The sequence below is a fragment of the Canis aureus genome, chromosome 34 (assembly GCF_053574225.1).
Source record: "Canis aureus isolate CA01 chromosome 34, VMU_Caureus_v.1.0, whole genome shotgun sequence".
In the NCBI taxonomy this organism is placed as follows: domain Eukaryota; kingdom Metazoa; phylum Chordata; class Mammalia; order Carnivora; family Canidae; genus Canis; species Canis aureus.
The window spans coordinates 9,874,629-9,897,686 of record NC_135644.1 but is presented as its reverse complement, the minus strand read 5'-3'; the positions used below and the strand labels follow the sequence as shown (position 1 = coordinate 9,897,686).

The window sequence follows — 23,058 nt, the reverse complement described above, 5'->3', positions numbered from 1 at the left end:
ACATAATAGTTTGCTTGTGGTAGGGAATCCTAGTAACAGGAGGAGGCTGGTTTGGAGGGTTATTTCACCCAAGTTACATTAAGGCCTGGTGACCGGTTTCTGCTGCACAACAGAGTACTTTTTGTTCGAGTCTCCCAAATAAAACACCTGTTCCACTTGGCAGTGCTAGATAACCATCAACAAGTGTTTATTCTTCGCCTTCCGTCTTCCAAACTCCAAACCGACCACCCTTCTCCATTTGTTAACACAAACTGTTTTTCAAGCAATTTATATTTGATTTTGTTGTGCCCGAGATTGCGAATCCGAGAAACCACCAAGGAGCCGACACTAATGCAAACACACAAGGGTTTATTTACAAGCTCGAGCCTGGGTCCAAGTATACCCGACACAGCAGAGCAGGGACTTGGACCCCGAGACTGAGAGGCGTAGCAGCTTTATAGGGCCCAGTGGCCAATGGGATATGCAGAAAGTTGCACAGTCATGTTGGTCCACACACAGGTGGCCAATTGAATTACATCTTACCCTATAGTATCCATTTGAGCTGGCCTATTACTTTGGTCAGAATTGGCGGGCACAAGGCAGGGTTACATTGTTATGAGCCGATTTCTGATTAGGGTGTGCCCCGAGCTTGACTAGGGTGGGGCAGTGCCCTAAGCAGGTCAGCACAAGGCGGGTACAGCACAAAATGGAGTCAGTCCTGCTCTGCTTGTCCAGGGGTAGGGGATTTTTGTTAAATTTCCTGGGTCCCACATTCCCCCCTTTTTCAGAGGATCCTATGCAGGACCCAATCATGGGTCCAGGTTGCTCTCAGAGTGAGCCAGGGGGAATGATTAAACCAGGATTCTCACCAACCTTGTTGCTGTTCTCACTCTCATTTACATTTAAGGCAGCACAACCCTTTGTTGTAAGAAGACTAAGTCTAATCCCCTTCTATTTTGAAGGACAACCTCGGACTAGGGAGTCTTGGAGGTGGGAAATAAGTGAGAACGGCGCATTCTTAGCTTTAGGGGATTGTCCTTGTCCAGTTGGCTTTTCCATTCTGGAACAAAGTCCTTGAGAACGGCGTGTGGGTCAGCTGGCCGGACGTGGGTGTAGTGGACAGGGAGTAATCCCGTTGACCTTGAGAGCAGTGGGAGCGGTCAGGATCACAATGTAGGGTCCCTTCCAGCGAGGTTGAAGTGTCTGGTGTTGGTATCTCCACACATATACCCAGTCACCTGGCCGATATCGATGGGGGTCCGGGGGTGGCCCAGTCTCATAGAGAGCCCTCAGTTTAGGCCACACCTGCTCATGGGTTATGGAGAGTCTGTTCTTAAACCTTAGGGTTTCTTCAGTGTTGGTAACTAAAAATCCCCTGGTCCAAATTTACCATGTCTCTGAAGGCCTTAACTGAAGAAATGAAATGCACACTCGAGGACAAAATTGGGCCTTTGTTGCGACAAAATAGTTTCAGCTCAACAATATCAATGGAATTAGTTTTTCAAACAGAAGAAAACAAAGGACTCTGGAGCACCAAAGCCAAGGAGACCATGAGAGCTTTCCCAATACCTTGGTTTCATCGGCCACAGCGAGCCTGGGGATAAGAAGACATGCCCTGAACGTAGGTACACTCGTCTTCTTACGTCATCCCTGGTGATGGCTGGTCAGCAGGACCCACAGGAATCCGCAGGGGCACTAGAACGGATCACAGATCAGGCTGTGATCAGGAAAAAGCCTGAGTACAAGGAGGGCAGGGAGCGGGAGCGGGCTCATGAGAGAGATTTCAACAATATCAATGGAATTAGGATTCCACACACAGGAAAGCAAGAGTCTGAAGCGCCAAATCTAAGGACAGCACGCAAGTTCTCCTGGACGTCTGTTTTCATCGGCCACAGTGAACTCGGGGACGGGGAGAATTGCCCTGACTGTACCGACAAGTTCATTCTCACATCAATCTCGGGAGAACGAGTGACTCCACGGGATTCCCCTGGAAGCACAGCCATGTCCACAGGTCCGGTCAGGAGCAAGGAATCCACCCTCGGGATACTGTGACCAAAGAAGAGCACCCTCTTTGGCCACGCAAATGCGCGAGCCTCTGGAGTGGCCAAGAAGGTGCAGGAAGGACAAAGCCCCACGGCTCTGAGTTCCCGCGGCTTCCTCCGGGAGACGGGGAGCTGGTGGTGGTAGTGGTTGGTGAGCGCCTCGTCACCGTCAGAGAAGGCGTCGATAACGGGTCCTCTCTGCAGGGCCTGCCTGGCAGCAGGCGTCCGAACACAGCCACCTGGGACACCAGGCTGCCTTCCCAGAGAGCCCCTCCTCCTGCCGACGTTCGAAGACCACTCGTGCACTGCGTCTGCGATGAGTTTACCGCTGGGCTGGCCCACGACCTTCACTCACGAGGCCTCTACCTGCACGCAACCCCCGGGGCTGTCACGTCCTTTCTGAGAGGAGACCACAAAGCAGTGCACTGCTGTGGCCTCAGGGTGACCTCGGACAAGACGCCGCCCCACCGGGGAGGACACGGACCAGGCAGCACCTCTGCGTGCCGGGAAACCTCCACTCCATCCCGCTCAGGAGCATGGGTTCCAGGTCCCGGCTCTCTAGGTCCCACTCGGACGTCTGACACTTCTTTGTCCTGTGGCCTAAGCAAAGTCTTTCAGAACCTCAGTTGCCAGCACGGCGGCACGGGGCCTAGTTGTATACCCGGCCCCTGAAGAGAAACGTGCCACGGGCAATCCACAGGGCCTTCGGCCATCCTGTAGTTGGAGGCACCACAGTAGGCGACGTTGAGTCTTTCCATCATTCTAGGAGATCTCGGGGAGCGTGGCGTACCCCTGCCGAGCCCTGCCCAGCCCTGCTGCCAACTGGCGGTGTGGCCTGAAGAAAATCAGGTGTTTGGGATCCTCGGTTCCCTTCTTGCAAGATGGTCACACAAAGGACTTCCCTCTTCCAAACTCTGGAAGCTAATCAGAAGCAGAGGGACGGCTGGAGGCAACGTGGTTCCCCAAGAAGCCCTCCCAGGAGGCCTTGAGAGCCACAGTTGGAGAAAACTACTCTCTGCATTGCTTCCTTTTGGGAATCTCAACATTCAAACCGCACGAGATTCAGCTTTCCACTTTTTGAAGAAGGGCATCAGAAATGCCTTGATCAGGCCAGCACAAAGGGAGCAGCCTGCTAAAGAGGCCAGGACACCAAATTCAGAAGAGGCATGTCATGTACACGAACGGAATGGGGATACCAGATACACGAAAGAAGGGTCGTTTGCATCAGCAAAGCCAGCACGCGCAACTGCTCTTCCTGAAGCCTGTGGGTTCCGCTGCCACAGGGGACATGGGGACGGGGCAAAGGGACTGTCAAGTGTGCACGTGCTCACATATGCCCGGTGGGCACATCACGTGAGGCAGGACCCACGGGACTGCCCCAGGAGCCTTGCACTCCACAGATCAGTCTGCAGGGGGCAATCGGCCTGCGGAATGGGGGCTAGGCCATAGCTCTCGTAGCTTCACGTCAGATAGTCCAACAATATAGATGGAAGTAGGATTCCAAGTATGGAAAACAAGGGATTATGGAATAGCAAAGCCAAGGAGAAAGGCATGGTTTCCAAACAATTTGCTTTCATCGGACACTGTTACTTCTCAGACATTTGTATGGAATACCAAAACTCCTAACCAGACAAAATACACTTACATGTGTTTATGTTCACTTGCTTAGAGCTGTACCATTGGTAAAGCACCACCCCACAAAATGAAAATGTTTGAAATCCAACTGTTCAAACATTTCTATTGTGTTTGCTGGACAATGGTCTGGAATTTGATAAAAGCAGCTGACAATTATCAAAGAAGCATTTTGGCCATCTTAGTAAAAGAATCATAGTTCTTAACTCTTCTGGGTCACAGCCCCCTTTGAAAACTTGCTGGTGATGGATCCTCATTCCCCAAAAATACACACTCCCACTATTTCTGCATATAATTTCAAGGAGTTTAGGGGGATCTCCAACTTCAATCCAAGGTTCCCAGGTTCAAAATCTAAGAACTGGGCAATTGCTAACTTTTCGTACAACTCAAAAAAAAAACCATTTACAAACAATAATCATTCCTTACGTACATACCAATGTTTTATACTTCACAAACATTGATAGGCAGAGGAGGAAACTGAGGCGCAAATTACAGAGTGATTTGCCTAAGGTCACTCGGCCAGCTGGTGGCTAGGCCTGGAAGCAAACCCAGCTCTTCCGACTCCGGGGCTTGTCTCCCCATCCTGGAGTTGCCGCCAGAGCTCCCACCCCTCACTAAGGGGGCATAAGGAGAAAAAGGCAAAGTAGAAAGCCCACCACCAACCATCCCCCCACGCCTTCTTGCTCCAACTGGGTCTGGGCTCGAGAGGCCAGGAGTGCATTGAGGTACTGCAGCCATGTGACCTTGATGAGCTGCAGGTCGCAGAGGGCCCTCACGGTGTAGTCAGGACAGTATGCAGACAAGCGAGCACCATCGGCTGGCTCTGGCTGCAGGTCGTGGTGGATGGACTAGAGCGAGGACACTGGGGACTGGTGAACCGAGGACAGCGCTGTCAGGGCAGACACTCTGTAGTAGGTGAAGGCTCCATTCTCAAACTTCAGGCCCTCTTTCCTGATCTCCACCTTAACCCTGCCCTGCAGGATGAGAATGCATTAATGCACCTGCTGGCTGCCCTGGTACAGGTAATGGTGTGCAGCCAGATGGTTGCCCTCGTCAAACCTCACTTCCTGGTTGACGCTGGGATGCTTCAGCAGGTGCAGCAGGACCTTCTCGGAGATTCGCAGGGGGCTGAATATATCCACCTCTCAAGACAGGAAGCGCTGGGTGGCCAAGAGCAGCTGAGGCGAGATTTTCACTTTATATTCATTGTCAGACACCTTTTTTTAAAAATTTATTTATTTGTGATAGTCACACAGAGAGAGAGAGGCAGAGACACAGGCAGAGGGAGAAGCAGGCTCCATGTAGGGAGCCCGACGTGGGATTCGATCCCGGGTCTCCAGGATCGCGCCTTGGGCCAAAGGCAGGCACCAAACCGCTGCGCCACCCAGGGATCCCCCGTCGTCAGACACCTTGAACAAGAATTCCAAGAATTCCTCTTTTCGACGGAAAGGGGCACTCAGAGGAGCAGGCTTCTTCCTGACCGTGGCATCTGGGTAGTCCTCAGACTCATCCAGGATCTCAGACTTGATGATCTCCTCAATGACTCCTCCAGGGTGACGAGGCCCAGCACCTCGTAGAAGGGGTCACCTTCACCCTTGTTCACCTTCTGCACGATGGCCAGGTAAGACTTCCCTCGTTTGAACTCCTCCAGGACTGTGTCCAGCTTGGTGTCATTGAAGACGAAGTGAAGCGGATGGTTGTAAAAGCGGGTGATGGTGCTGAGCGGTGTGCAGTCTCCGGGGTCCACGAAGGCCAAGTCCTTGAGGTACAGCATGTCCACGATGTTGGAGCGCTCTTCCTCGTACACCGGGATGCACGTGTGGCCGCTCTGCATGATGCTGGCCAGGACGCCGAAGTCCAGCACGGTGCCAGCTGCGGAGGAGGTGGGCGCTGGGCCTGGGGGTGGCGGGGCTGCTGCCGCTGGCGGCGCTGGTGCGGGACCTGCAGCTGAGCGCGCTGGCGCCCCCCAAGGTGCAGGTGCTGCGCGAGAGCTGCACAGAGGCCAAGTGTGCGGCGGCGCCTGGAGCCCGAGCGGCGCCGGGCTGGCTGTGCCCTGGGCATGCTGTTGCTGCTGGCCAGCCCGGCGCAGGCGGCGCTGGCGGTGCTGCTGTACTGCGTGGCCGGCCAGTGCGCCGTGCCCGCCGTGCTGGGCAGCGCGGAGCTCGTGTTCCTCGTGGGCGAGGTGGTGCCGGTCGCTGTGAGCGGGCGCTGGGCACCGGCACTGGCACCGCGCGCGCTGCTGCTCAGCCGCCTGGCCGTGCTGCTGACCCTGCCGGTGGCGCTGCCCGTGGGCCAGCTGCTGGAGCTGGCGGCGGGGCCGGGCGGCTGCGCGAGCGCGTACTGGAGCTGGCCTGCGGGGCGGCCACCCCTACAGCGACTTCAGCGAGGGCGTGCCGCGGGCCGTGGAGGATGTGGTCACGCCGCTCGAGGACCGCTTCATGCTGGACGCCGGCGCCGTGCTGGACTTCGGCGTCCTGGCCAGCATCATGCAGAGCGGCCACACGCGCATCCCGGTGTACGAGGAGGAGCGCTCCAACATCGTGGACATGCTGTACCTCAAGGACTTGGCCTTCGTGGATCCCGGACGAGGCCCCAAACGTTGTGCCTGAGATTGCGAAACCGAGAAACCACCAAGGAGCTGACACCGATGCAAACACACGAGGGCTTATTTACAAGCTCGAGCCTCGGTCCAAGTACACCTGACATAGCGGAGCAGGGACTTGGACCCCGAGACTGAGAGGCGTAGCAACTTTATAGGCCCAGTGACCAATGGGATATGCAGAAAGTTGCACAGTCATGTCGGTCCACACGCAGGTGGCCAATTGAATTACATCTTACCCTATAGTGTCCATTTGAGCTGGCCTATTACTTGGTCAGAATTGGCGCGCAGTTTTGGCGGGCACAAGGCAGGGTTACATTGTTATGAGCCAATTTCTGATTACGGTGTGCCCTGGGCTTGACTAGGGCGGGGCAGTGCCCTAAGCAATAAGCAGGTCGGCCTATCACTGAGCCCATTTTTCTTTTCTTTTCTTTTCTTTTTTTAATTTATGATAGGCACACAGTGAGAGAGAGAGAGGCAGAGACACAGGCAGAGGGAGAAGCAGGCTCCATGCACCGGGAGCCCGACGTGGGATTCGATCCTGGGTCTCTAGGATCGCGCCCTGGGCCAAAGGCAGGTGCCAAACCGCTGAGCCACCCAAGGATCCCAAGCCGATTTCTGATTTTGGTGTGCCCCGGGTTTGACTAGGGTGGGGCAGTGCCCTAAGCAGGTCGGCACAAGGCGGGTGCAGCACAAAATGGAGTCAGTCCTACTCTGCTTGTCCAGGAGTAGGGGATTTTTGTTAAATTTCCTGGGTCCCACAATTTCATTTCAAGTCTTTACAATTCAAAAGGAGGGCTTGATCAATTCAAAAGGAGCTGCTCTTATTGGACTGCTACGTTTACAGAGCATTTTTTTTTTTTATAAGATGTTATCTATTGGAGAGAGACGCAGAGACACAGGCAGAGGGAGAAGCAGGCTCCCTTTGGGGATCCTGACACGGGGCTGGATCCCAGGACCCCGAGGTCACGACCTGAGCCACCCAGGCGCCCGAAATACAGAGCATTTCTAAGCAGGGGAGACGGGTCAATTAGGATCACGTTGATCAGAACCTTTGTTTTCACTATGGATCCGGGGGTTATGAATTTACAGCTCTCACAGGGGTTGGAGATCACCTAATCTCACCATTTTCAGGACAACTAAAACTCATTAAGGTCGAATGATTTAAAATTACTCGGGCAGATCAAGAAAGGTTTATTGCCATCTTTCCCCCCCTCCCCCAACTCTTGATCTCGCTCCTTATACTTCAAGACCACGTTGGAAACATGAAGATAAAAATCAGTCGCGCAGCAGCAGCCTTATATGGCCCTCCTTTACAGAAATCTTGTAAACCGGTCCTTTCAATCTACGAGATCCGCGAGAACAGCCGCTTCGGCTCTTTGCAGCGCCCAGCTGTGCCTCGGCTCCGGAGGGAGCGCGCGCCCCGAGCTGCCCCGGCGGCCCCGCGGCCTTCCCCAGGTGCCCGGGATTCCCGCGGGGCGCGGGCGCGGGGATGCTCGGCGCGGGCCTCGCAGGCCCGGCCCCTGGAAACGCGCGCGGGGAGGCCGGGGCGGGGGCCGCCCCGCAGTCCTAACGTCCAGGAGACGACAGTGCGGCTTGCTTCGGGGACGGGGAAGCAACCACGTCGCCACCGAGCACCGGGAGGCCCCCCCCAGGGGGGGGAGGGGAGGGGTACGCGAGAAGAAAGAGAAAGGCCCTGCTCCCCGGTGACGCGCGGTCACGAGGCGTCCTCCCGACGTGGGCGCTCACCATTGGCGGAGTCCGAGCCGACGTCCCCGCGGCAGCCCGGGCGCGAACGGCGGAAAGGGCGGCACCGCGCGGCCGGTCGGCGAGGCGCGCGCGCTCCCGCGGCTCGCCCCGCCCCCGCTCCCCGCCCGCCAATCCGCTCGCCCGTTCTCTCTTCGCGCCCAGTTGGCCACGCCCCCTCCCCGGCTCCGCCCCGCCCCCGCCAGGACGGCGGCGCGCGGAAAGGGCGTCACGTGACGGCTGGCCCCGCCTCTTCCTCTCGGTCCCATATTGAACTCGAGTTGGAAGAGGCGAGTCCGGTCTCAAAATGGAGGTAAAACCGCCGCCCGGTCGCCCCCAGCCCGACTCCGGCCGTCGCCGCCGCCGCCGGGGGGAGGAGGTATTAGGGGGAGAGCGGGGGGTTGCTGGGTAGTGGCCGGCGTGGGGGGGGGCCTAGCTCCGTGGGAGCGGGGAGGCCGGGTGGACGGGATCGGCCGTCCCGCGCTCTGCGTTGAGCCGGGCGGTGGGGGGGGGAGGGGAGCGGGCCCCGGACGCCTTCTCGGGGCCCTTCGCCCTCCTCGCCTTCTCCTTCGGCTGCACAGGTGGCCCCTCGGAGGCGCTGCGTGGCCGGGGAGGCCTGGGGCGGGGGGAGCCGGCCCGCCGGCCGCGCGGCCTCGGAAGGGAGGCCGAGGGCGGCATGGCGGGCCCCGGCGGGAGCGGTTGGGAGGAGGCGGTGGGGGAGGGGAGGGGACGAGCAGTCACATCCGGGCGAGCGGGCGGGCGGGCGGCGGCCACATTGACATTGATCCGCTGCCGCGTTACGAAATGGCGCATTGGGCCGCAATGGCCGCCGCCTCGCTCCGCCGCCGGGAGAGCGCGCGCGGGATTGGAAGGCGGCGGGAGGCGGCGGCCCGGCCCCGGATGCCGCAAATAGCCTCGGATCCCGGGGCCTGGTGTCTCCGCCGAAGTGGGGCCGGCGCGTTTCCAGTCCTTTCAGCTCTCCCTCAGGCCGACCAGAATTTTAATTTCTCCTGGTTTTTTTGGCTTTTTTTTTTGTTTGTTTTTTTTTCTTCACAGCACCCAGTTGACAGGACGCAGTTGTTTTTTTTTTTAAATTAAAGTTCGCTGCTTTAAAAATATTTCCTGATGTGCTATTTTAGCTAAAGTCCTTAGAATTATCCGTCTCTTCGCGCCATTGTGGGGCGGCTCTGGTTGTGGTTTCTTGGATTTTTGTGTGTCCAGAGAACTGCAGCCACAGTTGAATTTTTCATGTGTCTGAGGTGACTTGATGTGGGTTACAATTTTTTTGGGGGGGGGTCACCTTTATGTATGTTTTCTCCGTTGAGCGTGATTAACGCAAGATTCTGGAAAAGAGGCGTGAAGTGAATTGATGCGTTAGGCCATTAATCATTTGACGTTTTTTTCTAGCGCGTGACAGTCTTTTCCTATTAAATGCCTTAACATCTCCACTTTGGAAGACACACGAAGACCTTAGAATGTAAATGTGAGCCCCTTTATTTAAGGACTTTGGATGAACTCTGCCTAATGCATGCGTTCAATGGCAGTTGCTGGAACTTGAGGAGCTAGTTCAGTTGCAAACAATTCAGGCCGTATCTTCATTTAAATCTCAGTTTCTGTTTTCCATTCTTGTCAAAAAGTACATCCTAATGTTTAATACAAGTACGGTTTGCCGTTTTTGTGACCCTGTAACGTGTTCTTGGCGTTTTTGCTGTGTGATACAAGTCTATCAAATAGGTGACTTTTACTAGCATATAACCTAAACCATAAGTTGGTTACAGAAAGCTATAAAAGATAATGGTGGGTTTCTTTTTGTAGTTTTTTTTAGGGGCGGGGGGCATGCTGGGTTAGCCTTTGAAGAATACCTGTTTTAAGCTCGTGATTTGTTTGAAACTGATGGATTTTTTTAAGAATTTTCTGCCTAGAATCTTTTCTATACTTCACAGTTTTGTGGTTTAAAATTAAATGCTGGAAGTGTAGCCTGATGAGGGAAGACGTGAAAAGTGGCACGGTTGGAACACTTCAGCACTTTGGTTTCATAAAGAACAATCTGTCAGTAGCAACTTGAAAGGAATCTGTCCTCAGATACTTTTAGTTGTCTGAAGTTTAGGGACTTTTGATTCTGGAATTTTCTTGGACTTAAATGTAGTTGAAGGGATGTTGGCACTTTAAAGGCTGGCTATGGATTTTGGGGAGGTATTTTGGTACCTTTAATCAGTTGATGTGATCTTACTCCAGTTTTTAATTGAACACAGTGTTAATGGTGCAGGAATTTGATGCTGAGCTTATTTGTAGCAGACTAAAGACTTGTGCGTTCCAGCAATTTACCTGCTAAAAGAAATCATTAAAATGTATTTGTTTTCTCAGGGCCATGATCCAAAGGAACCCGAGCAGTTGAGAAAACTGTTTATTGGTGGTTTGAGCTTTGAAACTACGGATGATAGTTTAAGAGAACATTTTGAAAAATGGGGCACACTTACAGATTGTGTGGTGAGTTACTAAAGGAACAAAAAAAGGTTATTAGAGGGATATAGGACCTGTACCAGATGTATTTCACTACTTTAAAATTTTTGTTTTGTAGGTAATGAGAGACCCCCAAACAAAACGTTCCAGGGGTTTTGGTTTTGTGACTTACTCTTGTGTTGAAGAGGTGGATGCAGCAATGTGTGCCCGACCACACAAGGTTGATGGGCGTGTAGTGGAACCAAAGAGAGCTGTTTCTAGAGAGGTACTTTTTTAACATTACTTTGTGTAATATGAGAGATTCTTGGAGAATTTGGTTTTTGACCTTTTTTTTTTTTTTTTTTTTTTTTCATTTATAGGATTCTGTAAAGCCTGGTGCCCATCTAACAGTGAAGAAAATTTTTGTTGGTGGTATTAAAGAAGATACAGAAGAGTATAATTTGAGAGACTACTTTGAAAAGTATGGCAAAATTGAAACCATAGAAGTTATGGAAGACCGGCAGAGTGGAAAAAAGAGAGGATTTGCTTTTGTAACTTTCGATGATCATGATACAGTTGATAAAATTGTTGGTAAGTAGACGTTGATTGGAACTTGATTGAGAAAACAGAAAAGGTCTCTTTGTGCTGTGTTAGATTTGCAAATTGCTTAATCGTTTTGTATTGTGTTTAATAGCATGAAGCATATGGCTCAGTTTTCATAATGACTTTCTAGAACACTTCCTCATTCTCAGTCACTTAAATATTTTAATGAGTTATGTACTGATAAAGGTTTTCATTTATTTATATGTGCTTTTCCAAACATCAAATAACTTCTGTTTGTTTGTTTGATTAAAAAAAATTTTTAGTTCAGAAATACCACACTATTAATGGGCATAATTGTGAAGTGAAAAAGGCCCTTTCTAAACAAGAGATGCAGTCTGCTGGATCGCAAAGAGGTGAGTAGTACAATATATACAGATACAGTGGTATAAGTGGCATTTGTAAGGTTTTTAAAGCTCTCCCTTGCCCATGTTAAAGGTCGTGGAGGTGGATCTGGCAACTTCATGGGTCGTGGAGGAAACTTTGGAGGTGGTGGTAATTTTGGCCGTGGTGGAAACTTTGGGGGAAGAGGTAAGAGTTCTCTTTCAACGTGTCTACTTGAAATTTATTGGTAAATTGTGTATTTTTAATTCATACCTTGTTTTTCCTCAGGAGGCTATGGTGGTGGAGGTGGTGGCAGCAGAGGTAGTTATGGAGGAGGTGATGGTGGATATAATGGATTTGGAGGTGATGGTAAGTTTTTAATAGATGTTTAATATTTTGACTTTGTTTTTGTACTTTATTGAAGGTTATGTATTTGTTTATATTTTAATTTCAGTTAAAATTTGCATGGTTGGGATCCCTGGGTGGCGCAGCGGTTTGGCGCCTGCCTTTGGCCCGGGGCGCGATCCTGGAGACCCGGGATCGAATCCCACATCGGGCTCCCGGTGCATGGAGCCTGCTTCTCCCTCTGCTTGTGTCTCTGCCTCATTCTCTCTCTCTCTGTGACTATCACAAAAAAAAAAAAAAAATTTTGCATGGTTAACCATTAAAGTATGCTTCTGAACTAAAACATCGGAAGACTAGACTTTTTCCCCCTAAATTTGAAACATTAGCTGGTTCTTTCATGGCCAATAATATTTATTGTACTAACATTTGAACTAGATTGTCTGTCTTGGGAGAACGTTTACTATTTTTTCTTAGTGAACTTTAATTCCAAAAATTAAAACGATTTTTAAGTTAATTGATAGCCACATAAATTAGAATTTAAACTTGAATTTATACATTTATGTTTTTGTTGACTTTTCTACCCCCCCTTTTTTTCTTTAGGTGGCAACTATGGTGGTGGTCCTGGTTATAGTAGTAGAGGAGGCTATGGTGGTGGTGGACCAGGATATGGAAACCAAGGAGGCGGATATGGTGGTGGTGGTGGAGGATACGATGGTTACAATGAAGGAGGAAATTTTGGAGGTGGTAAGCTTTCACTTGTTTTAAATATTCAAAATCGTTCATAGTTATTACAGTGTTAAAATGTGTTAAAATGCAGCTTTTTTGGTCATTGTAATATTATAAAATACTCAAATGATGGGTGATTTAACTGAATTTTCTTGCTTTGCTGGCCATTTATCAAATTGGTAAAGTGTGTTTACTTTTTATATAATTGAAATGGATGGTTATTTTTCAGTATTGTATTCATTGCCAGAATTTTATTTAATTCTAGGCACTTTTAAATGGGACAAATGGGAATTTCAAATTAAATGCAGACATCTTCAATATAAAGTGTTGTCTGGAGTTTAGGGGACACAGGAATACTTGGAATTTTAATGTCTAGTATATTTTAGACAGCAAGTTTGCATTATTCCATGGTACTTGCAGATAAAGAGCTTTGTTATGGATGCACTGAGTTTTGTTGGGGTGTATTAATGTTTGAACAACAAGGTGGGCCTTTTTTTTTTTTTAATTCTATGTCCAATGTGAGCATCAACTCATGACCCCAAGATCAAGAGTTGCATGGTCTCCCTGCTGAGCCAGCCAGGAAGATTTTTTTAATAGCCAATTTAGGATACCTTCTTTGTCATTGATTTAAAAGTTGTGTTACGTCCAAATGAGAGTGACTCAAGCATAGTTTTGATGGTGTTGAAGGCAAGAACGTGAACTAGGATGTTGGCATCTGATGTGGACAAAAGATGGCACCTATTTAGATACATGCTCTTCTGTTCACTCTGTTTTCCCTTTCTTTTTTTTTTTTTTTCCTCCCGCCTGTTTTCCCTTTCTTAATGCCTGAGGTCTGCTAGTGTGGGCCTCTGTTGTGCAGTCTGTAGTCCTATAAACTGTTTTTGAAGGGTTGCATTGTAAGTGTCCTAGAGTGTGCTGTTATGATTTATGGAAAGATAATAGATGCATACATTAAAAATAAAAATAATTGTTTAGGTTAACCACAAATAAAACTTCTGTAATTTCAGGTAACTATGGTGGTGGTGGGAACTATAATGATTTTGGAAATTATAGTGGACAACAGCAATCAAATTATGGACCCATGAAAGGGGGCAGTTTTGGTGGAAGAAGCTCGGGCAGTCCCTATGGTGGTAATTAATTTTTTTTTCCTTTCGTTAAAATTTTTCTCTGACTTCTTAATTTAAAAATAAAAACTTCTAAACATATTTTTAAAATCTGTGTATTTCTAGGTGGTTATGGATCTGGTGGTGGAAGTGGTGGATATGGTAGCAGAAGGTTCTAAAAAAATTTCAGAAGAAAAGGGTAGGTATCTTTAAAATTTTATCATGATGATAAAGAATATGTGGAACTGTTCACTGAGTGTAATAATTTTTTTATCCTGTATTATTCAACAGGCTACAGTTCTTAGCAGGAGAGAGAGCGAGGAGTTGTCAGGAAAGCTGCAGGTTACTTTGAGACAGTCGTCCCAAATGCATTAGAGGAACTGTAAAAATCTGCCACAGGAGGAACGATGATCCATAGTCAGAAAAGTTACTGCAGCTTAAACAGGAAACCCTTCTTGTTCAGGACTGTCATAGCCACAGTTTGCAAAAAGTGCAGCTATTGATTAATGCAATGTAGTGTCAATTAGATGTACATTCCTGAGGTCTTTTATCTGTTGTAGCTTTGTCTTTTTCTTTTTCTTTTCATTACATCAGGTATATTGCCCTGTAAATTGTGGTAGTGGTACCAGGAATAAAAAATTAAGGAATTTTTAACTTTTCAATATTTGTGTAGTTCAGTTTTTCTACATTTTAGTACAGAAACTTTAACAAAATGCAGTTTTGAAGGTGTTTCCTTGTGAGTTAACAAGTAAAGAAGATCATTGTTAATTACTATTTTGTATGAATTTTGCTAAAGTTAACTGTAAAGAAACACCTGCTGACTTGCAGTTTAAGGGGAATCTATTCTCTGCATTTCCAAACCATGAAATGAATGGGCTCTGACATGTGGAGAGAATAGATATTTGTATGTTTGCAATGTGTGTTTTAGATAAATAGAATTGGGTATTTAAATTAGCATATTTGTGAATTTAATAGCATTAAGATTTACCTTCAAATGAAAAAAAAAAACTCAAAATTCCTATTTGGTTTTTGTGCATTTTCTTTCAAAATGTAATCATATGATTTTAGTGTGTTAGTTTTGCTGAGAGTCCTAGCTGTGTTTAGAACATCTCCATTCTACATTCACCTTGGTCACATGTGAACTGCCATAGTTTTATTTGGGTGTAATGAATGTCTACTGCCCTCTGTTTAAATTTAAATTCTGGAAAGGGGTAGTGGATGTTTTCCCTTTCCCTTAAAAACCATTCTTAAAAACTTCAAAATACAGGACCACTAAGCCTGCTGTGTCTGAGCAAATTAGTGGCTACCCTCTTTTTTCCTTTTTAAAGCACAAGAGGCCCATATGTCTTCAGTTATTTTCCTTGGTTTAATATATATATTTTTTTGATAACAAGCTTTCAGAAGCAAGAGAATAAAAATCATGCATTGTTGAACCCTTAACTGGCTGGCATGCTTTCCTGTTTGTACCCTTTATATTTTATTGGATAAAACCAAGGACAGTCCAGATAAAATCCTAAATCACTTACTGCAGTAGAAGTGTAGCACAGTTGCTTAGTACAAGCTTCTCACTTCCCAGAGACCTGAATTCAAATTTGAATAGCCTGAGTTCTTGCTCACTTAAAATCCAAAAGAACACACTGTTATCCATGTGTATGCTTGAACCTAAATCATGTTGGTATGAGTTAACAGTTTGGTTTGGAAGACCTTGGTTGGGAAGAGTTTCAGATAAGGTCATATATATAAAAAGCAATGTCTACTGTTTTGCGCCAGCTAGTGCTTACAATTTCATTCGAGCCCTAAGTTATGTGCTCCGCTGTTATTCTTTCTTTGGCAGTTGAACGTTGAATTCGAAATTTTTTTGTTTTCAGAAGTACTAAGCAAAACAAGCAATAAAAAGGGGAATGGGGCGTGCTAGTGTTTGAATATGCTCTCTTGTTGCTCTAATTCTGTGCCTCTGTGCATTATTAATATTTGGATGCATGCAATGCCAGCATGGAAATCGGTCTTCACAGATACTGCAGTTTTCCAGAATACACTCACAAACCAATAAATGTAACAGACAACATTCCATTTGTTAATGGACATATGTGAATAAGCAGTGTAGAAAATAGGCTAATATTAGAAAATGGTTAAGTCTTTAACAACTCAAATGTGGTTATATAAATGGACACTGTCAATGTTCATAACTTAAACCTGGGTACCTGGTCAAAGTACTGCTTGGGAAACATTTTATTAAAATTGAGCTAAATTGTCTCAAGTTCTTTTATTCATATAATAAAGGTTGAAGGAATGGGGGAGATTAACATTTCCTGTTTCTATGTTTGTGAAATTGTTTGACACAACCTTGACAGTATCCTTTAATGGCGTATGAGGTTAATTGTACTGTTAACAAACTTTCTGTGTTCTGGAACTAGTTTAATAGTGAAATATTTTCAGTAAGTTGATGTTTGCAACCTATAAGCAGGTGAAATCTGTGTATGTGACCTGTTTATAAGTTGTATTAGCTTAGTTCTTGTGAACAGTGTGGAAAAAGTAAGCCATGAGGAGAGCGATTTAACCAGCTTTAAAGGACCTAAGATGTGCATTTTAAGCACAGTCTGGATCAAAGGAGACTCACTAAGACAGGACTTCAGAAGCCTTTTGAGTATGGACAAGTCAGCATAAATAAAGAATGACAAGGCAGCAGCAAGAGCTTCAACTACAGAGAAGTGAAGGCATAAGATACTATGGTGATAGTGAGCAACTTTACAAAAGCTAGTTAAATCTGCTTATTACATCTGAAATATCGAAGAAAGTCTAGCAGGAAGGAGCTCTTCGCCTTTTGGAACATCAATGAGAGATAGTTGCCACAGTCACTAGGTCTAGCATTTAGACCTGCAAGGAAGGGCAATAAGCATTAGGTAAGGCTTGAATTTGAATTTTTTCACTAATTAAAGAGTAATTTTTTGTAAAGCAAGGTAAGAGTAATCTTTTTGATTTGCAGGTTGAATGAGAACCCTACTTGCCTAAATGAGGAATGTCTTTCCTACCATCTTAAATACGAAGGTTTCTGGCTGGGTAAGGTTTGTAGCTCACAGTAAAAGCTGGTGACACCATTTGTTTCCCTACAAATTCATATTACACATTTTGAAACTATTAGGTACATGGGCAAAGTTATTCAGCTGAACACTTTGAGAACCACATCCAACACATTTTAAAGTTTTAGGCCCTGCAACAACCACGAGTATCTAGTTAGATGTGGCCCCATGTATACAAATCATTGTTGGTGTCTTTAGGGTAGAGTCAATTTTTGATAAGGAGTAATAAGCATGACACTTGTAACAGAAACATTAAGCTGCCAATCCTCATTCTATTAATAAAAAAAACACCTTAGAATGAGCGTTCAGAATTGTCAGGTGACACACATAGAAAAATGGTCTTCCTTCAAGTGGCCTCATAAATAATCTTGCATATAAATTCAGGGAATTCTTTGAAGTAATAGGATACCTTTTTGGTTCTTTTTAAAACGAGTTAGCCAGAAGTAGTGGGGGCATAATATGCTAATACTCCCTTTTTAAAAGATTTCCCAAAGAATAATTAAAATATTACTCAGTTACTATTCAAATCAGTTGCTGATTATTCATAGGGGCTATTGATGCCCCAAAAGGGCTTATTAAAAATTGAGCTTGGAGGGGTGCCTGGCTGGTTCAGTTGGTGGTAGAGCATGCAACTCTTGCTTGGGTTTAGGAGTTCAAGCCCCACGTTGGGCAAACACTTGAGATGGGCTTACGATGGTTCATAGATTGCAAAGTTCATACACAAAGACAGGTTTAGTTTGCTGGAGTTTATTCTCAGATAATGACTGGTTGGCTCTGTTTCTGAATCTAAATCAGGACTGAATTTCTACACATGATAGAATGAAGCGTTAAAGGTAATAGCCTTTTAATACATTATCTTTACAAAGTGGTTTTAGTGTGAAATAAAGATAGGAAACATTTTTTTAAAAGGCATTGTTCTTTACAGTCCATCTCATTTCTTATGAAATAAAGTGATTCTATTTAAATGTAGTTCCACTGTCATTCCTGGAAAATGTGCTCTTCAGTTCATAGCACCAGTAAAAAAAAAAGGGGGGGGGGAGTTCACGGGGGAAATGGTTGAGGCAAACTTTTCAACTGATTTTGTCAAGCCGTCTCACATGTTATTGTTTCCCATGCTACATTATTTTCAAAAAACCCAAACCAAAAAACCTGATACACACTCGAATCTTAAAGGAGAAAACTGGGTAATAAAGGTCATTTGTTAAGGAACTGAACAACTGGAATGGGCTTGTTTTTAAGAGTGCCAGTATGAGTCACAACTTGAAACATTTCTAGCTAAGTATCTTGGAGTTCCAACTGATGTCACAAGTAGTTGAGTAAGCAAGGTAATGCAGGGGTGATGTAAGGATTGTTAGCCTATATAATATTCAAGATTACTTTAAAATTTCAATGTTTTATCCTGATTTTTAAGACTTAAGAGGTGGTCTGTAATGGATTCAAATGTTCATTTGTAGTATAATGAAATGTTTACAGAAAGATAACTTTTTCATTAAAATATTTTTAGAAATGTGTGTGTGGTTTTGTTGCTTCACGATGTTCGTGTGATTTTAAACACTAGGTGAATATTACATTGGAAGGAACTTTGATATAGCAATTCGCTTTAAGGATTATGGATTCTATTTAGTGGAAAACAATACATGACACTAGAAATGGGTATGGAAAAAATAAACGGAAAGCCTATTTGTTTTAAATGCCAATCTGTGAGATGCTGGGGTGACATGAGAAATCTGAACTTTTGGGAAAAAAAAGTTAAGGATAGGACAGTAGGTGACGAAAAGTTGGGAAGAGAGGTGGGTGGGGGTGTGTTTCACATGTTGGATGAAATTTCTTTCCCCCCAGAAAGGCAGCGGATTGGTTGAATCTTGTATGAGGGAGGGCGGGGAGGAAAATAAGGAATTTGGTCAAACTGCAGTGCTGCATTTTAATCCAATAAAGGTGTGTGATGATCGTTGTGTTACAGTGATCCTTTTGTGAGGGTTTTGAGAATTGAATTTTTTAGGAAAACTTTGCAGCGTAATTATTTGAATTCTTAGCATTAATAACATTAAATACTTGGGAGTTGAAGCCATGTGAGGAATTTGAGCTGTTTGGATTATAACACATATGCAGTGGTTTTATACTCTGCAGCTGTAAGTATAATAGTTTGAGTTCCAAAGTAACGGCAAGAGTGGACGTTATTTCTACAAAATATATTTACCTTTATCCTTACAAAGTGGAAATTAGGCAACAAAAGATTGGAATCTCCTGTGTATTCATGGACTGCAATTAAATCTTGAACATGAGTAATTTGCAAAAGTTTAACCTTGTTAGGTTGATGTAAGTTAGGATTGGATAGAAAGTACCAAGGATAGGGGAAGACTTCAGATTAACAGGTAAAGTATGCCATTTTTGCTTACATTTTTATCAGTTAATGGCAGGGTACATTGAGCTGCATTTAAGTGATGAAGCTTAAGAGGATACCATGCTGAGCCAGCTAGGAAATGTGAATTTGCCCAAGATACTCCATTTGTAAAATATATTGGTAAGTGGATAAATAAGTACAAGGGTGTTGGCGGCTCTAAAGTACTTTAAAATATGAAGTGGTTAAGTGTCACTACATTCATGTATTATACCCATTTTATAACTTATAAGGGCCTATAATCACAAAAATGAGTATCAAATGTTGACTAGTTAGACCTGAAATTAAAATACAGGTAATTTTCTCTAAAATACATTGCCGGTCTCCATTGTCAATAGAAACGTTGAGTAGACTATCCTTTAACGTACTTAGGAAAAGAATTTTAATAGGTGATCTATTTGGGTTTAATCACATTTGTCCTACTCCTATCTTTAATTAGGTATTGGAAAACAGATTATATTACTATATAGCAAATTTTTACAGAATAAGTTTTATGAGCTTGGACAAGTTGCTTGGGGTTTCATTTTTACACATGCTACACATTGGCAGTTGGTGATGCCAACAGACACCTAGGAATGTTGGGTTTTTTAAGAGATTTTATTCATGAGAGCCAGGGAGTCCAGGACAGGCCGAGGGGAGTAGTGGGCACCCTGTAGGGAGCCTGATGTGGGATTTGATCCCAGGACCCTGAGATCCCGACCTGAGCAGAAGGCAGATTACCAACCACTGAGCCACCCAGGTGCCCCAAGAGTGTTGGCTTCATATACATTAAATAGAATTACTTAGGGATCCCTGGGTGGCGCAGCGGTTTGGCGCCTGCCTTTGGCCCGGGGCGCGATCCTGGAGACCTGGGATCGAATCCCACGTCGGGCTCCCAGTGCATGGAGCCTGCTTCTCCCTCTGCCTGTGTCTCTGCCTCTGTCTGTCTCTCTGTGTGACTATCATGAATAAATAAATAAAATCTTAAAAAAAAAATAGAATTACTTAAAACATTACATTGAAAATAGTAATGAAGGGGCACCCAGGTGGCTCAGTTGGCCGTCTTGACTCATTTCCACTCCGGTGGTGAGCTACCACCCCCCCAACCCCCCCCCCCCCCCCCCCGCCGCATCAGGCTTTGCGCTCGCATGGAGTCTGCTTAAGATTCTCTTCCCCCTCCCCCCAAATAGTAAAATACTGTTTGATTTAGTAATACACGCTTCAAATATTAAATGAGGCTAGTGGGTCTGACGAAAGTCCTGTGTATGTGGCATTTTGGAATACGACAGCAATCTGGTCTGGATTTTTAAGAACAGTACTGTGAATACCATTGTGATTTGTTGTCTGTAGTATTGAAGGAAATGTTAAATTTCACTAAATGTTAGTAACCCCATCAAAATTTTTACGTTCTGTACACATTAGGAGCTGTTTTTACCTAATTCCTGTTTTGTAAAATGGAGATTATACCCACTTTCGTTAAATCTGAAAGTTAAGTCTGATAGTTGGCTTAAAGAACTTAATCTGGTGTCTGGTCCATGGTCCCTAAAGATATTTTTGGTAATAATTATGGGTACTAATAGCCCAAGCATACTTAAAATTTAATGGGTGACAGTAAAGTTATGCCAGTGTCTTAAGTGTTTTTCTCTACTGAAAGTTTTTGTGGTTTTTACATTTTTCTTCAGCTCTCAAAAGGTATAAAAGGCAACTGAAAATGAACCTGTTCTGAGAAGTGTTTTTAAGGAATGAATGAGGATTTTGTGTATGTTCTGAGGCTTAAAAACCTAAGTATGGTATGAGGAACAGTCACCCCTTGCCTAAAAAGCATGGGCTTGAGAAATCTCAGCAAGAAAGTGTTCTTTACACAACAAATGCAAGATCCCTCGGGTCAAGATTGCTAAGAATGCTTGATCCGCATCCGTGTGGAAGGCATAGGGACACATCTTAAAACCAGAAAGGAGTTTAATATTTAACAATTGGGTAGTTTAATGAGGACAATATAAATAAACCTGGCCTCATTTTTTTGTCATGGGGTTAGGATCTGTTTAAAAACTTTAGTTTCTAATTCTGCATAATGCGGTATGTGTGGTACTTCCGAGTCCGTTTTCCAGGTGCCCTACGGAACTGGCTTCTTGAACTCCGAGAAGTCTGCGCCAGCCAATTCCAGGTGTTCGGGGGGGGCTGCACCCCCAACACACGCCTATAATTTTATCTAAGGTTGGATACTTTAGTCAAGATCCAAGATTTTGGGGGGGGGGGTTGGAAAGAGGAGGTCTCCAAGGAGAGCAGCGCCGCCGCCACCACTTAGAGGTAGAGACCGTTGGCTGGGGAGGAAGGCCAGGGGCCGCGTCCGAATGTCGCCTCCGTACACCCGTTGGGTTTTGAAGTCTGTTTTTTTTTTTTTTTTTTTTTAATTATTTGACAGAGTACAAGCAGGGGGAGCATCAGGGAGGGAGAAGCAGGCTCTGCTGAGTGGGGAACCTCACCCAGGGCTCGATCCCAGGCCCCTGGGATGGTGACCCGAGCCGACGGCAGACGCTTGAGCGACTGAGCCACCGGGCGAGGCGCTCTTTGAAGTCACTTTCGACCCTGAGCTTTGTCGTTCGAGCTCAGTTCTTAGCGGCTAATCGGACTTCAGTTTCTTTCAAGCTAGTCAGGAAGAGGCGTCTGGGTCAGGCCAAGTGAGACGGTGCAAGCCGGCGTGGGACAGGCCTCCAGGCCTCCGCCCAGGCCTCGCTAGGGCCCCCCTCCTCCTCCCAGGACGCGCGGCTCTGCCGCCGGTGGGCGCCCAGGGGGGCGGGACTCGGGGTGGGACTTGCTCTAAGTGTGCACAACTCTCCGACGAGTCACCAATTCCCCACTTTAAAACAACACAAGACAAACTGATTGATTAGATGAAGAAATCGTGAATTAATGCTGTGAGGGAGTCCATGCGGCCCCCTGGACAGCCTGCAGCTTCCCGGAGTTTTGCGGGGCCTTGCCTTGGTCTTATGGGTGTTTAAGCTCCCAGTGTGTCCCAAAGTGAAATTTCCCACCTAGACTTTCCTTCTAACCAGGCATCTCAGGGCAACTCAGTTCTCAAAGCTGTTTAAGTCCTTGACCCCACCTTCACCCAACACCTTCTCTCACAATTTTAGTTCTGCCTTTGAAATCTGCAGAACCCAGTGCCTTCTCCCTATTCCTGCGTTCACCACCCTAGCCCAAGCCAACACCATCCCATGTGTTTCAGAGCTTCCCCACTCATCTAACTGCTCCCATCTTAACCCCCTAGACTATTTTCAACACATGCCTAAGGAAACTTAAAAACCAGATGTTAATCCTACTAAATGCCGGTGGTTCCCCATGTTGCTAGATAAAAGCCAGAGCCTTTGTGAAGGTGTAACAAGAATCTGTGCCATCCATGTTGCACTCCTCTACCTGCTGCTTCTCCATCTTCAGTCTTGTTGGCAATATTCTTTAGCTAACAGAATGAGTCTCCCACACTTTACAGATGTTGCCATCTCAAGGCTTTTCCTATTCACAACCCTGTATTTTAGCGTAGGGGCAGAGAGACAGGGAGAGGCTCTTACGCAGGCTCCACAACCAGTGCAGAGCCTGACACCGGGCTTGATCTCATGGCCTGAGCCAAAATAGAGTTGGCCGCTAACTGACCAAGTCTGTTGGGCACCCCCACCCCCCAAAGCCTGTGCAACCCTATTTTAAATTGCAATGCTTCCTTTCTACTGGCCTTCCCGATCCTGGGAGGTGTAAGGTTTGCTGGCTTCAATTATAGGACAGGGATTTCCACGGTGTCTTCTGTACTTTAGAGGACACCTAGCACATGGTGGGCCTCAATGTACTGACACGAGGAAACAACGTTTTCATGTCAAGAAAACACCGTTTGAGATATACTTGCTATTGAAGAGAGAAAATATCTTGATAGACCTTATTTCTTTGTATCTCTGGGACCAGAAGTTTAGTATAAAATGCTTTTCACACTTTGAATGAAAACATTCTGACAATGCAAAACACCTAAATATGTAAAGTGTGGTGGTGTTATGGAAAATAACAATAAACTCGAATTCCCAAGAAA

The 23,058-nt window shown here is 46.1% G+C and overlaps 3 protein-coding genes and 1 pseudogene across 7 annotated transcripts in view; 1 reads left to right on the top strand and 3 right to left on the bottom strand.

Annotated features, from left to right (window-relative positions):
• The window catches only part of LOC144304588 (uncharacterized), a 50,720-nt gene extending 42,577 nt beyond the window's left edge, over positions 1 to 8,143 (bottom strand). The window contains exon 1 of the mRNA XM_077883096.1: positions 8,002 to 8,143. Within this exon, the coding sequence (XP_077739222.1) occupies positions 8,002 to 8,004 (3 nt within the window). The 5' untranslated portion in view covers positions 8,005 to 8,143. The remainder of the gene's footprint in view (positions 1 to 8,001) is intronic.
• Positions 329 to 4,873, bottom strand: LOC144304540 (metal transporter CNNM3 pseudogene; annotated as a pseudogene).
• On the bottom strand, positions 329 to 6,093 carry LOC144304539 (uncharacterized). Its single transcript, XM_077883061.1, is given in 3 exon segments — positions 329 to 5,199; positions 5,202 to 6,021; positions 6,073 to 6,093. Coding segments are annotated over 3 exon segments (1,152 nt in total). The 3' UTR covers positions 329 to 4,888.
• A 46-nt stretch (positions 8,144 to 8,189) lies between the features above and the next one.
• HNRNPA3 (heterogeneous nuclear ribonucleoprotein A3) lies at positions 8,190 to 18,119 on the top strand. Of its 5 annotated transcripts, XR_013371528.1 has the most exons (12): positions 8,219 to 8,377; positions 10,363 to 10,485; positions 10,577 to 10,723; positions 10,818 to 11,028; positions 11,304 to 11,393; positions 11,476 to 11,568; positions 11,650 to 11,730; positions 12,307 to 12,450; positions 13,440 to 13,562; positions 13,662 to 13,734; positions 13,827 to 16,435; positions 16,519 to 18,119. XR_013371528.1 is itself a non-coding variant. In XM_077883095.1 (11 exons), exons 1-10 carry the CDS (start codon positions 8,306 to 8,308, stop codon positions 13,712 to 13,714), a joined length of 1,071 nt encoding a protein of 356 aa, XP_077739221.1. In that variant the 5' UTR covers positions 8,190 to 8,305; the 3' UTR covers positions 13,715 to 13,734; positions 13,827 to 18,119. The 5 variants fall into 5 exon arrangements, 4 of the variants coding, with proteins under 4 accessions (XP_077739221.1, XP_077739219.1, XP_077739218.1 ...); XM_077883095.1 differs by having other exon boundaries at positions 8,190 to 8,311; positions 13,827 to 18,119; XM_077883093.1 differs by having other exon boundaries at positions 12,307 to 12,447; positions 13,827 to 18,119.
• Positions 18,120 to 23,058: the final 4,939 nt, after the last annotated feature.

Bases quoted from the DNA above. Each gene is read 5' to 3' on its own strand.
- HNRNPA3 (XM_077883092.1), top strand. From the start codon at position 8,306: ATGGAGGTAAAACCGCCGCCCGGTCGCCCCCAGCCCGACTCCGGCCGT. The intron at 11,394-11,475 runs GTGAGTAGTACA...CCCATGTTAAAG, and splicing joins GTCTGCTGGATCGCAAAGAG to GTCGTGGAGGTGGATCTGGC. The intron at 12,451-13,439 runs GTAAGCTTTCAC...CTGTAATTTCAG, and splicing joins AGGAGGAAATTTTGGAGGTG to GTAACTATGGTGGTGGTGGG.